We start from the raw sequence: 14705 nt of genomic DNA on the forward strand, positions 1-14705 counted from the left end.
CTGTATTACCATTTTGTCTAGTACTAGTAATATCTTTCTTTTTGGGTAACACCAGTCACCAACAGGAAGCATACACTGCTGCACAAACTGTACAGATACAGAAATGTTAGTGTCTGGGAGAAAAAGGAGAAGATCTATGGATGCATTTTACATTTGATGCTAAGGAGAACAAGACCCTTTGCAAACCATGTGGAGTGACAATCACTGGTAAAAATACAACAAACTTGAAGCGTCATTTGCAGATGAGTCATCCCGAAATTCATACAAAGGTATGCAAAGTCACACTTAAATGGTATTTTAAGCTAAAGTTATTTAGTCAGGTAGCCCAAATTGGTGTTTTCACTAAACTTAAAGGGACATTAAACAGGTTAGTTGGTTAATCTGTGCATATCCTAAAATGGCGATTAGTAATGAATAAAAACAGTTTGCATAAAAAAAATTGTTTAAAAATTGTTGTTTAAACTCAAGTATTTTTTTTTATAATTTTCAAAAATAAGCAAAATGAATTACATTATAGCTAAGCTGCTCCCTGGTCTGGAGCAGCCAACTCCACCCCCCTTATCAGTATTTTACATGCATTTTATTTCAACTGAGTTCACACAGCTTCTAGGCATGCTCCACTAGATATTATGGATAATTCCTATGCATTTTGGAATTCTACCAAAAAAAAAATCCCACAATAGATATAGAAGGAAATGTGTGGGCTGTGGGTGGGTTCAAGCTTTTCAATTCAGAAACTAAAAAGAAAGGGTTATTGGCGACTGGTGAGGCACTGCAGTATAAAAGTGCAGGTAAAGTAATTAAAATACATATTATTAATTATATTTTGTCTCTATCCCACTTGTTTTATGTCCCAATACAAGCATAAAGAAACCACTGCTGTCCTGTATTGATGAGATAACTAACCCTTTTGAGACATATGGTGGAACTGGGAGGAAGCAAGGGACATAAATGTAGTATATAAAGAGAGAGACAACTGAACTTGGTGCTGTGGATGGGTGACCATTAGAGAAAGAAACATCAGAATAATTGATTTTATTCCCCCACCTTATTCAACCCCCACAGATACAGAAAACATCCAATGATGGGACAAGTCAAGCCAGTGCACCACAGCAAAATATTTACACAGCTCCTGTAAGTGCTTCAAAATACAAAATTGACTCTAAGGAACAACAGGCCAGGGAGGATGCCATAGCAAAATAGATTGGGCACACTGAAATACCAGTCAGAACGATTGAAGATGAGGACGTTGTTAACATGATGGTGACCATAGATAGGAGACTGAGTGCTCCAAAGAAAACTAACATAAATAATCTGACAAACATTATGAAGATGAAAAACAAAAATTCAAAAAGAGACTGGCTGCTGCCCGGAGAGTATCTATTTGCACTAATTTGTGGACAAAAAAAGGACTAACAGCTTCATTCCTTGGAATAAGTGCGTGCTACTTTTGTGTCGACCAAAATAAAGCTGAGCACATATTGTTGGCCCTTGAAAAAGTAGCAGACCCACACACTGCACAGTCAATCAAATCGTGTGGACAAATGCTTGCAAGAGTGGGAAATACCAAAGAGGAAGATCCTTACTGTGATAACAGACAATGGGAGTAATATGGTGGCAGCAATTAAACACACCACAGCAGCAGCAGAAGAACCACCCAGCTTTAGTGAGGAAGACTCCCCATAACGGAAAGGGACTCTGATTCTTAAATTGATGATTTGCGGTGAGCCATTTTTATAAGTTTTTCAATCTTTTTCATGATGACAGTCAATTTTAACATTGATATGAGATTGATGTTGGGGATGGACTGGACACCATGTGTGGTGCATACCTTACAACTTGTGGTCCACATGGTGCAGAAGGAGGCAAGTGTTAAGAGAATCCTTGATAAAGCAAGGTCAGTAGTGAAACTCTTCCGCAAGTCTTCCATTGCAACACAGAAGATATTGGAGCAGTGTGGCCTTATTGTTTTAAATGACTGCCCCACACGCTTGTCAAGTACATTCAACATTATCGCACGACTCATCAAAGTGAAAGACTCGGTCTGCCAAATCACAAACAACATGGGATGGGACAGCTTTCTCCCTAGTGAATGGCAAAATCTCTTATCATTGCATGACCTACTGCTGCCATTTGCTAAGCATACTAAAACCCTCCAGAGTGACACCATGTCCATGTCCCTGCCCTCTTTGATCTGCTCAGTCACCTTGATGACTTTAAACAGAACACTAGCTACCAAGACCTTGCCACAATTGCACAGAAAATGAAAGGGAATGTGAACCAGCGTTTTGCTTCATTCTTAGATACAACAGATGAAAGGTTCTCCCCACTTGCAGCTGCTGCTTGTTTTGTCAACCTTACTGTCTGTTAAACCCTTTTTGATGTGGCTGATGATAATATTAAGGAACTGCTTAAACAGGCAGAGGAGTATGTGATAAGAAAATCCACATTGCCCCACACACAAGATGAGGATCTGTCTGAAGAAGATGATGCAGTTGCAGAAGAGGAGAATATTGAGAAATCAAAGGCACAGAGTCTTTCGGTTTCTCTCAAAATGCCACAGAAGACCCAGGCAGAGGACCTCCCCAAACAGCATAGAGCAGCAGATAAGAAAATATAGGGAGGAAGAGCTTTTGCAACAACCCATCACTGATGACGACACTGGAACAGATTTTTGGCTGTCAAAGAATGCTACTTTTTATCACCAGTTAAAATCTTTTGCATTAGACCTGTTGGCTATGCCAGCTTCTCAAGCCTTTGCAGAGAGAATATTCAGTGTCAGAGGTGACCTCTCTCGAGGCCGGCGGAATAGAGCAAGGGTCATATTGGCACAAAGTGCTTTCCTTAAAACAAATAGAAATGTTTTTATTCTCCAGTAACTTATAACATGTTAAGCATTGTATCATACCTATACTTGTGGGTTTGGGTTGTGCTTCACTCACTACTTATTGCTATAGGAAGAATCAATAATACAACAGTTCTTATTGTCAAATACATTCATTGAAAAAATGCATAAGCTAGTGCTACAATGCCATTAGTGAGTGTGTGTGGATTCTGTAGAACTATAACAATAACAACCACCACCAATTAACTCCTCTCTCTAGGAGAGAGGAGTTATAAAAAGTGGTGATTGTTATAATTCCCCACAGTATGGCTGCTGGCATTATATTTGTAGCCTCTGCACTTTTTCTTTGAATGTATCTGAGAATTAGAACTGTTGAAATTTGAAATAATAAACTGTGAAGATGTGAACAGTCCAGTCAGTTAGTAACTGATTCTTATTATAGAAATAAGCATTACCCCTCTAGTATTGGTTAATTCAGTGGAGGCTCCTCCATTGGCGCACGTCCACACGTGAACCCCCAAAGAAAAAAGAAAAAAAGGAAAGAAAATACATTTTTTGGCTGAATGAATATAATTTCTCCAAAAGCCCCCTATTGGAAAAATTATATTTATTCAGCCAAAAAATGTTCCAGTCTAGACTGTCCAGTTTCATAAAAAAAAAATTCCTTTTATATACCTCTATATAGGTATAGCCTGCCATAGCCATTTGCATATTTTTTCTATGTGCCTGCTGCTCCGCCCATAACAGAGCCTATACCTTTCTTAATCGCACAATTTTCAGTGTGCGAGATGGGCCATTTCTATGGGCGGGCAGCAGGGGGACCACTTTTTTTTAAAGTTTCCTTCATTTTTTTGCTGGCTGTGATTATCGACTGCACAAGCCAGGAACAGGAAGCAAGTTACAGGAGTGCTGCAGGATTGTGGGTGTGTGGGAGAGACATGAAGAAGACACATGGAGTAGGGTGTACCGTGACTGAGTATGGGGGGCACTAAGCTGTGAGGGTGAACTGCATGCAGCAGCAATAGTAAGGAGGAGTTGAATCCGTATTTGCAAGCATACAATGGTGATGAATATTAATTGGAGCTCTACCTTAGAATAATGATCATGTATTGTGTCGCCATATACAAGCATGCACAAGTGTATATTTAAGTAAACCCCTGTTTATTTCTTCAAAATTGGTGCATGCTTGTATATGGCAACAATACATGATCATTATTCTGGAGAAATAAAAATGCGTGCTGTAAAATTATGTAGACAATATAGTGGGAAATCAGAAGCTGAGTATGTAAAGATAAACTGCCTTTTTTTTTGCATAAATCCGCTGCAGTTATGTCTATAGCAGTTTGTATTGTGCTATAGAAGTTACACAAAGTTGTTACTACTAGTATGTATATTGTACTATTTACATTTCCGGTTACTGCTATGCGGTTCTCCTATCTGTTGGAGATATGCAGGCAGCGCTGCAGTCACAGTCAGGATTTTTCCCAGTGGAGGGGAGCTGCACCCTCTCCCTTCACTAAACAAATAACGGCCACCAACTGCAGGGTCAGGAGCGAGGGGAGCCGCAAACAATCTGGCTCAAGTTGGCCCCTTTACTATGAGCTGGGGTCTGAACTGGGACAGTATTAAAAGATCAACACAGTCCTTATCTGATCAGATGACCCTTTGAATAGCTGCCGATAACCTCTTTCCTTCCTCCTTCTCCAGGAAGAGGAGACGTTACATGCTGTGAATGTCAGGGGCTGTGCTGCTGTAACTGTGAATCTGTGCTAATGATGTCATTAACCCAGGCAATTTAATAATAAAGCTGCCAGGTTTTCTTTCAAGACCAACATAATAAATTATATTCATAGACAAGCAGGGAGGCAATGTACCTGTTACAAAGCTATTTGCAAGGACTCTTGTTTTAGTAAAATGTTACAGTATATTATGATTGCATGAGGGGATATATATATATATATATATATATATATATATATATATATATATATATATATATATATATATATATATATATATATATATATATACTGTGTGTGTGTGTATATATATATATATATTGTGTGTGTGTATATATATATATATATGTGTGTGTGTGTGCGTATACAGTATATATATATATAAATATGATGCACAAAAGACTATGTAAAACTGCGCTATCCTGTATGACAATAAAAATGTAGGTGTATATGTATATAAATATACAAATAATACAAATAATAATAGTGAAATGTCCAAAAGTCCACAGGAAATATTGTATCCAAAAGAAGGCAGCAGGTCCAAAAGATAAGTGAAGATTCCCTGGTAAACTTCACCAAAAACAATAACAATATACACAAAAGACTTGGTGTCAGCGCCTTCCTTCTGTGACAACTATGGACAAAAAGGTGTATGAACTATTGTGGGGTAACGAGTCCCCTACACACACTAACTTCTAAAAACTTCAATCCATATGAGGTAAGTCAAGATCTTGGACAGAGGTCAATGGAAGTGCAAGATTCATCTAGATGACAAAAGCATTGCAACTTTTAACTCCTTTGTAAAGATATCAGATCCAAAAGTGCAAACAGGGCTTAGGACTCAGAGTGTGAGAAGAAGGTTGTTGAAGACTGGAAGGCTGAAGATTGAAGACCTCTAATAGTTTAAAAAGCATGTGCACACACCAGATGAACTCTTGAATGTGATCCGTGACATCAGATTATCTGTCATGATGGCAAGATGGCAGTGCCAACCAGACCTTCCTCAGGCTAGGCAAGGCTCTGAAGCCACCAATAACAAGCCAATTTAGAAGGACTTAAATTCCCATCTAAACATATATGTCCAGAGCTTCCCTTGAGAAAATGAAGTAGCAACCATATCTTGACCATTCTATGAAAAGGAGGAACTACCACATAAGAGGTTCCTAGTTCTATCGACCTGCAGGATAGGCAGACATATGAGTACAGAAGGAGTACAAGATAAGCTACATTTAACCAGGAAAATAGACGGCCAGTCGATTATGTCCATCCAGCTGCAATCACTAACAGAGGATTTGGATTTTGTCCTTACTCAAGGTAATTATCTATTTATTTTTTTTAACACTAAAGCTTACTGACAATAAATAAGACTCAACCTGAAGTGGTAAGAAGAATGAATATATAGAATTTCAGTTGATTAACAGTTGAGTTAATGGTTTCAATTCCCTTTACTGATTCTGAAACATCTCTCAAGTAAAATCCATGAATGACACAGTCCTCATACTTATATAATTGTTTTAAATTGTTGTTCTAGCACTGCTCTTTCATGAAAATGAATTTTCTCTAAGTCTTTGGAGACTTGTTAGCTCATTATTTTTTAATATGAATTTCATTTTAAAAAAATATACCTTTTTTTAATACTCAACTGTAGGGTACAAATCAATTTAAATAACATTATTTTGCCCTAGTTGCAGTTAGCTTTTCCTATCACTTCTCTTGTAGATTTTCTTCATTTATCTCAGTATTGAGTAATAGCCACACATAGCCAATATAAATCAAATACTTGAATATTGATATGCAAATGTTGATTCTCATAGACTTTAACTTAAGTCTTTGGAATACAAAATTCAAATATAATCATATACTATGTAAATATATCTACATTTAAAATTTTATTCTCACATATTTAAATTTGATATGCAAATGCTAACATCTAAGGTATATACTCATTATGATATCAAAAAAGTTGTTTATCCATTGATAAGTCATACCTTCGGAATAAAAAAATATGCATAAAATACCAAAAATTTATTGAAAAAATTCTTGTTTATACTTACTTTCTGTTGAATACATAGGATGGGCAGTAGTCGGAGTGTTTACTACAAAAAGAGAAAAGGTTAGAGATGACATAAAATAACAAATTCTTTAAGACATTTAGGCATATCTTTAGCATATTCATTTGGACATGATTGCTAACACAGAGACAGATTACATGTGGCAACCTAACTAAAATGTTTGCTTGCACGTCAACTGCGCTCAAAGTAAATATGGAAAGAAAACGTTTGCGTGTGAGCGAAAGTCATGCTAACTTCTGGACTTTAAATAATGTGACTGCATAGACTTCAATTTGGCGAGCGCTAACCCGACACTGCATTAGGTAGTTATGAATACTTTACATTCTTCACATAGAAGAAAATGTTCTTTTTCTTGTAATTGGCAAGAGTCCATGAGCTAGTGACGTATGGGATATACAATCCTACCAGGAGGGGCAAAGTTTCCCAAACCTCAAAATGCCTATAAATATACCCCTCACCACACCCACAATTCAGTTTTACAAACTTTGCCTCCTATGGAGGTGGTGAAGTAAATTTTTGTGCTAAGATTTCTACGTTGACATGCGCTTCTCAGCATTTTGAAGCCCGATTCCTCTTAGAGTACAGCGAATGTCAGAGGGACGTGGAGAGTATCACCTATTGAAAGCAATGATTTTCCTAACGGGGGTCTTTTTCATAGGTTCTCTGTTATCGGTCGTAGAGATTCATCTCCTACCTTCCTTTTCAGATCGACGATCTACTCTCATATACCATTACCTCTACTGATAACTGTTTCAGTACTGGTTTGGCTATCTGCTATATGTGGATGGGTGTCTTTGGGTAAGTATGTTTTTATTACTTAAGACACCTCAGCTATGGTTTTGGCACTTTATGCATTTATATAAAGTTCTAAATATATGTATTGTACTTATATTTGCCATGAGTCAGGTTCATGTATTTCCTTTTGCAGATTGTCAGTTTCATATTTGGGGAAAGTTAATATTAAGAAATATTTTTTTCTTACCTGGGGTTTAGTCTTTTTTTCAATTGACTACTTTATTTCAAATTGCGGGCTGACTTAGGCTCCACTTTATTGCGTCATTCTTGGCGCGATAATTTTTTGGCGCAAAAGGCACGTCCGTTGATGCAAGTTCGTCATTTTTGGCGTCGTAATTAACGCAGAGGTTTCACACAGGGTTGCGTCGTTAGTGACGCGAGTGTGTCATTTCTGGACATGGTTGGCGCCAAAAAATGTTTAAGTTACGTTGTGCGTCATACTTGGCGCCAAACTTTTTTCATTATTTATTTGCCCCATTGCTGTTTGCCTCTTGCCTTTTTCTATGTCAGAGGGCTATGCTATTTGCATTTTTTCCCATTCCTAAAACTGTCATATAAGGAAATTGATAATTTTGCTTTATATGTTGTTTTTTTCTATTACATACTGCAAGATGTCTCAATCTGATCCTGCCTCAGAAGTATCTGTTGGAACTTTGCTGCCTGACATCGGTTCTACCAAAGCTAAGTGCATTTGTTGTAAAATTGTGGAGATTATATCTCCTAATGTCATTTGTATTAGTTGCCAGGATAAACTTTTACATGCAGATAGTGTGTCCATCAGTAACAGTACATTGCCAGTTGCAGTTCCTTCAACTTCTAATGTACATGATATACCTATGAATTTTAAAGAATTTATTACTGATTCTATTCAGAAGGCTTTGTCTGTATTTCTGCCTTCTAATAAGCGTAAGAGGTCTTTTAAAACTTCTCATAAAGTTGATGAAATTTCAAATGACCGACAACAAAATTAATTATCCACATCTGATGAGGATCTATCCGATTCAGAAGATCCTTCCTCAGATATTGACACTGACAAATCTTATTTATTTAAAATGGAGTATATGCGTTCTTTGTTAAAACAAGTGTTAATTACTTTGGATATTGAGGAAGCTAGTCCTCTTGATATTAAAACCAGTAAACATTTAAATTCTGTTTTTAAACCTCCTGTGGTTACTTCAGAGGTTTTTCCTATTCCTGATGCTATTTCTGATATGATTTCTAAGGAATGGAATAAGCCGGGTACTCCTTTAAATCCTTCTGCAAGGTTTAAAAAATTGTATCCTTTACCAGCAATTTCAATAGAGTTTTAGGAAAAGATCCCCAAAGTTGATGGGGCTATTTCTACTCTTGCTAAATGAACCACTATTCCTATGGAAGATAGTACTTCCTTTAAGGATCCTTTAGATAGGAAGCTTGAATCTTATCTAAGGAAAGCCTATTTATATGCAGGTCATCTTCTTAGGCCTGCAATTTCTTTGGCTGATGTTGCATCTGCTTCAACTTTTTGGTTGGAGAATTTAGCACAACAAGAATTGGATTCTGACTTATATAGCATTGTTTGTTTACTACAACATGCTAATCATTTTATTTGTGATGCAATTTTTTATATTATCAAAATTGATGTTAGATCCATGTCTTTAGCTATTTTAGCTAGAAGAGCTTTGTGGCTTAAATCTTGGAATGCTGATATGACATCTAAGTCTAGATTACTATCTCTTTCTTTCCAAGGTAATAATTTATTTGGTTCTCAGTTGGATTCTATTATTTCAACTGTTACTGGGGGGAAGGGAGTTTTTTTGCCTCAGGATAAAAAATCCTAAGGGTAAATCTAAGGCTTCTAATTGTTTTCGTTCCTTTCGTCAAAATAAGGAACAAAAACCTAATCCTTCACCCAAGGAAACCTTTTCCAATTGGAAGCCTTCCTCAAATTGGAATAAATCCAAGCCTTTTAAGAAACCAAAGTCAGCCCCTAAGTCTGCATGAAGGTGCGGCCCTCATTCCAGCTCAGCTGGTAGGGGGCAGATTAAGGTTTTTCAAGGATGTTTGGGCAAATTCTGTCCAAAATCAATGGATTCAGAGCATTGTCTCTCAGGGGTACCGAATAGGATTCAGAGTAAGACCTCCTGTGAGAAGATTTTTTCTCTCACGCAACCCAGTAAAAGCTCAGGATTTCCTGAAGTGTGTTTCAGACCTGGAGGTTTCAGGGGTAATCATGCCGGTTCCTTTTCAGGAACAAGGTCTGGGGTTTTATTCAAATCTATTCATTGTCCCAAAGAAAGAAAATTAATTCCGACCATTTCTGTATCTGAAAATTTTGAATCGTTATGTAAGAGTACCAACTTTCAAAATGGTGACTATAAGGACTATTCTGCCTTTTGTTCAGCAAGGACATTATATGTCTACAATAGACTTGCAGGATGCTTACATTCATATTCCGATTCATCCAGAACATTATCAGTTCCTGAGATTCTCTTTTCTAGACAAGCATTACCAATTTGTTGCTCTTCCATTTGGCCTAGCAACAGCTCTAAGAATCTTTTCAAAGGTTCTGGGTGCCCTACTCTCTGTAATCAGAGAACAGGGTATTGCGGTGTTTCCATATTTGGACGATATCTTGGTACTAGCTCTGTCTTTACGTTCTGCAGAATCTCACACGAATCAACTAGTGTTGTTTCATCGAAAACATGGTTAGAGGATCAATTTACCAAAAAGTTTCTTGATTCCTCAGACAAGGGTCACCTTTTTAGGTTTCCAGATAGATTCAGTGTCCATGACTCTGTCTCTAACAGACAAGAGACGTTTGAAATTGGTTGCAGCATGTCGGCACCTTCAGTCTCAGTCATTCCCTTCATTGGCTATGTGCATGGAAGTTTTAGGCCTCATGACTGCAGCATCGGACGCAATTCCTTTTGCTCATTTTCACATGAGACCTCTCCAGCTTTGTATGCTGAATCAATGGTGCCGGGATTATACAAAGATATCACAATTAATATCCTTAAATCCCAATGTTCGACACTCTCTGACGTGGTGGTTAAATCACCAGCGTTTAATTCAAGGGGCCTCTTTTGTTCGGCCGACCTGGACTGTGATCACAACAGATGCGAGTCTTTCAAGTTGGGGAGCTGTCTGAGTATCTCTGACAGCACAAGGGGTTTGGAAAGCTCAAGATGCGAGATTACCAATCAATATTTTAGAACTCTGTGCAATTCTCAGAGCAGGAAGGAAAGATATGTATATGTTCTACACTTTTTTTTCAGCGCGCTTTTTTTATCCCCACCTGGGATAATTCATGTTTTTCACTACAAGAGAGTACCAAAAGCAGCTGCTGATTTAATGTTTTATATATATATTATTCTTTTTTGACTTATTCACATTGCATCAATATTGCACATTTTTTATTTACTTATAGTGTTTTATCTTGTTTGTATCAATTACCATATGATCAGTCTTATATTTAATTCACTATTCACATTGTATCACGGCTATTGATATATAGACACTATTTTACATTGTTTATGTACACACACCATTTGTTTACCATTTTAATTTCGATACCCGTCACCAACAAACGTTGCTTTTTCAAAATCAACCAATTGTTATTCATGTTACCAATCACATTGATTACGTAGGTCTCACGCATCACTGACACGCCCACAGACCGGATCTCCCCTCTGAACAGCACACAGCGTTAGTATACCTTCAAACACTCACAGGTATTTCCTTTTATTGATTGCCACACACACATTAGCGCATTACACTCACTGTTGCTTTTGCTTACTAGTACACCAATCTTATTCACGCCCACAGACCAGATCTCCCTTCCGAACAGCACACAGCGTTAGTATATCTTTAAACACTCACAGGTATTTCCTTTTATTGATTGCCACATACACATTAGCGCATTACACTCACTGTTGCTTTTACTTACTAGTACACCAATCTTATTCACATCACAAGCGGATATCAGACCACCAACACCCGTTCACATCTTTGATTACTCAACGTGCCACACTATCGCTCACATACTACAACCGGAGTTCATAAATTTATTTACACTAATATACAAAATATCTAGTTTTGAAATTGCTAAAACGTTTTAATTTTTTTTAAAAAACAGTGCTTAATGATGTCAGGCTAACAGCAGACAGAGTGCACTCCTCCACTTTATGATAACTGATACATCAGTTGTTTACAAGTCAGAGACATTATCTTTCAAATATAACAACTGATACATCTCTTTTGAGAGCCAACAACGCAACACACAATCATATTTCATTCTTTCAGTATTTATACGATACACACATTCAAATATACCTATTACTCAAACTGAAACTTTCTATATATATTTTTTAGAGTAATTGACTACCAATCTAATATGCAGTCCAAGGAAGAAAGAAACTCTAAGCGCATGGGTTTCAATTTATCCAAAGAAATTTCTATCGTAGAAATACTATCTGAAACCCATGATATTAAACCTATGAGAGACCTCTTCAACTTATTAGAAGAGGAAATCAATAAAGAAAACAGACATTGGTGGGACCTGACCACCTTAGAGAAATATCTGGAAATTAAACACATACCCATAGGACTTAGATTGCTGAAACATTGCTCATTCAAAGACAATGCTGAAACCATAAAAAGGTGGTATGAAGCTTTGGATGAATGCTCTTTCAGCTTAATCAAAATCCTAATAGACCATAGGAGACAATTGTACAATCAGAGTAGTCTCAACATAGAAAAAATTCAAACAGACTTTAAAGTTTATCAACAAAATCCAGAATACAACAAAATTAACAAAGACATCAATGACAGAACTGACAGATATCAAGAAAATCTAGTTAACAATAAAAATAAGAAACTACAAAGGGATCACGAAGATTACATCAATGATTGTGTTTACACATATAACCGTAGGAATGACTCACAAGAGAATACAATAAACTATAATAATGATAATCAGAATGATTGGACAAGGGTCCAACATAGGGGTAATAAGACCAATAAACAGAAGGCTCCATTTAATCAAGTTGATATCAACAATTCACACATACAGAGTAATCAATCACACATTCCAAACACATGGCCTCAAAACCGCACACCTTACACTAGTCAAAACAGACCACAACAATATACACAAAACAGATCACAACAACACACACATCATAATTATAAAAATGGATTTCCAAAGAATCAACACCAAAACCATTACAGAAACAACATTACAAAAACCCTTATCAACCAACACATGTTCAGCGCCAACACTTATATAATCCACACTCCTACCAACACAACCAAGCACAACAACACAATTCCAACAAATCATTTCAATCACAACATACACATCAAATGGGAGAAACCCCTCCCACCCACAAAGATTTGTATTATGGAGAACCAAACAACAGTTACCAACATCAACACATAGACCATGTCCCATCTATCAAACAATCAATATTGGGACCTAGACCCAATGGGCAAAATTCACACCAAAACATCACACAACACACATCACAACATGGTACATTCGAACATCCTAATAGATTTAGAACACTATCTATTGAACATCGAGGAGCCTATTCGGATCCAGAAAGCCCCAGTACCAGCAACAGTCCATCACCTTTTTTAGGGTTAGGCCCCCAAATGAGAATAGAGAGTCCTCAAATAAGATTAGGCAAAAGACCTCATACCCTAGAAAACGAGGTTCAAGAGGCAGAGCCCTTGCCGCCAAGGAAAAGGAATTATCCAGATTAGATCAAGGAATTTTCAACCTTTCCACACACAAATTATCTATTCCAGAAAAAAGAGTATTGAAGCGAGGACTGTCCTTTTGTCCACCAAACACGCCCAAAATGTTTGATATTTTTGTTGATTTAAACAACTTCACACGCAAACTAACCCTACAGAAGTATTTTGCAAATAAAAATTTAAAAAACAAACAAATAGAATCCTCTCAAGCACAACTAATTTTGACTGATTCCATGCCCTCTAACAAAAACATAACTTGCATATATTCAGACACTAACGAACTCACCAATCACCTTTTTGATGGTTACATACACATTGATGTTAAGAACAAATCTAATTTTAATCCCACTAATGTAGGGAAAGAATATATAGAGTTATATCAAAACATGGTCTTGGAGGATTTTGACAAACATTTGAAGTCCAAAAAGAAAAAGAATAATTTTTGTCTTTTGAGTCACCAGAGGGCTATCTCTAATCTTAAGAACAATTCTAATATCATTATCCGCGACGCCGATAAAGGCGGCGGAATTGTGATTCAAGACATAACCGACTATATCAAAGAAGCAGATAGAATTCTAGGAGACCCAAACTATTATCAAATTTTACATGGGGATCCCACTGACAAATACATGCGCTCTTACACTGAACTCATAGAAAAAGGTGTGTCTTTAAATATATTAAACAAAAATGAAAGATTTTCTAAAAATACAAAATCCGGGCATTGCCCACTATTATCATTTACCAAAAATTCACAAAAATAAAACCAATCCTCCAGGACGACCTATCATTGCCAGTATCGGCAATCTCACCTACAATCTGTCATACTTTATAGACCAATATTTGCAAAAATACGTAATAACACTACCATCATACATTAAAGACAGCACCCATTTATTACAACATCTACACAAAATCAATATTGACAATAGAAATCTTATCTGGATCACATGTGACGTCAGCTCTTTATATTCCAACATTTCACACAGTTTAGGTTTAGTTGCTATTTCTCATTTTTTGAAAAAATATATTTTTTTACCCAATTTACAATGCGATTTTATTTTAGAAAGTATTCTTTTCATATTACAACACAATTATTTCATCTATCAAGACAAGTATTATCTTCAAACCAAAGGAACAGCCATGGGGACCAGGTTTGCCCCAAGCTTTGCCAACCTTTTTATGGGTTATTTTGAGGAGAGATACATCTATCCGACAGAGTTTGGGGCAAGCCTGGTCTTTTATGGCCGTTATATAGATGATCTTATCTTCCTATGGGAAGGAGACATCACTAGGGCTAATCAATTTATAGAGCATCTGAACCATAATGACATGGGTTTAGAATTCACGGCAAATATACAAATTCAAAATATTGAATTTTTAGATCTTATATTAAGTATGGACAAATCTAATATTACCTCAAAAACTTTTTTTAAAGATGTTGACAGCAACAGTTTTTTAAATTATCATAGTAACCATCATAAAAATTGGCTATGCAATGTACCATACAGCCAA

At 36.7% G+C, this 14705-nt stretch overlaps 1 protein-coding gene across 2 annotated transcripts in view; it reads right to left on the minus strand.

Moving 5' to 3' along the window:
• LOC128666415 (inter-alpha-trypsin inhibitor heavy chain H2-like) overlaps positions 1-14705 on the minus strand; it is a 165858-nt gene that overhangs the window by 40153 nt on the left and 111000 nt on the right. For both annotated transcript variants that reach the window (XM_053721015.1, XM_053721014.1), the window contains one exon: positions 6639-6680. In XM_053721015.1, coding sequence (XP_053576990.1) covers positions 6639-6680 — 42 coding nt within the window. The remainder of the gene's footprint in view (positions 1-6638; positions 6681-14705) is intronic.

Source organism: Bombina bombina, chromosome 7 (assembly GCF_027579735.1).
Source record: "Bombina bombina isolate aBomBom1 chromosome 7, aBomBom1.pri, whole genome shotgun sequence".
Lineage (NCBI taxonomy): Eukaryota > Metazoa > Chordata > Amphibia > Anura > Bombinatoridae > Bombina > Bombina bombina.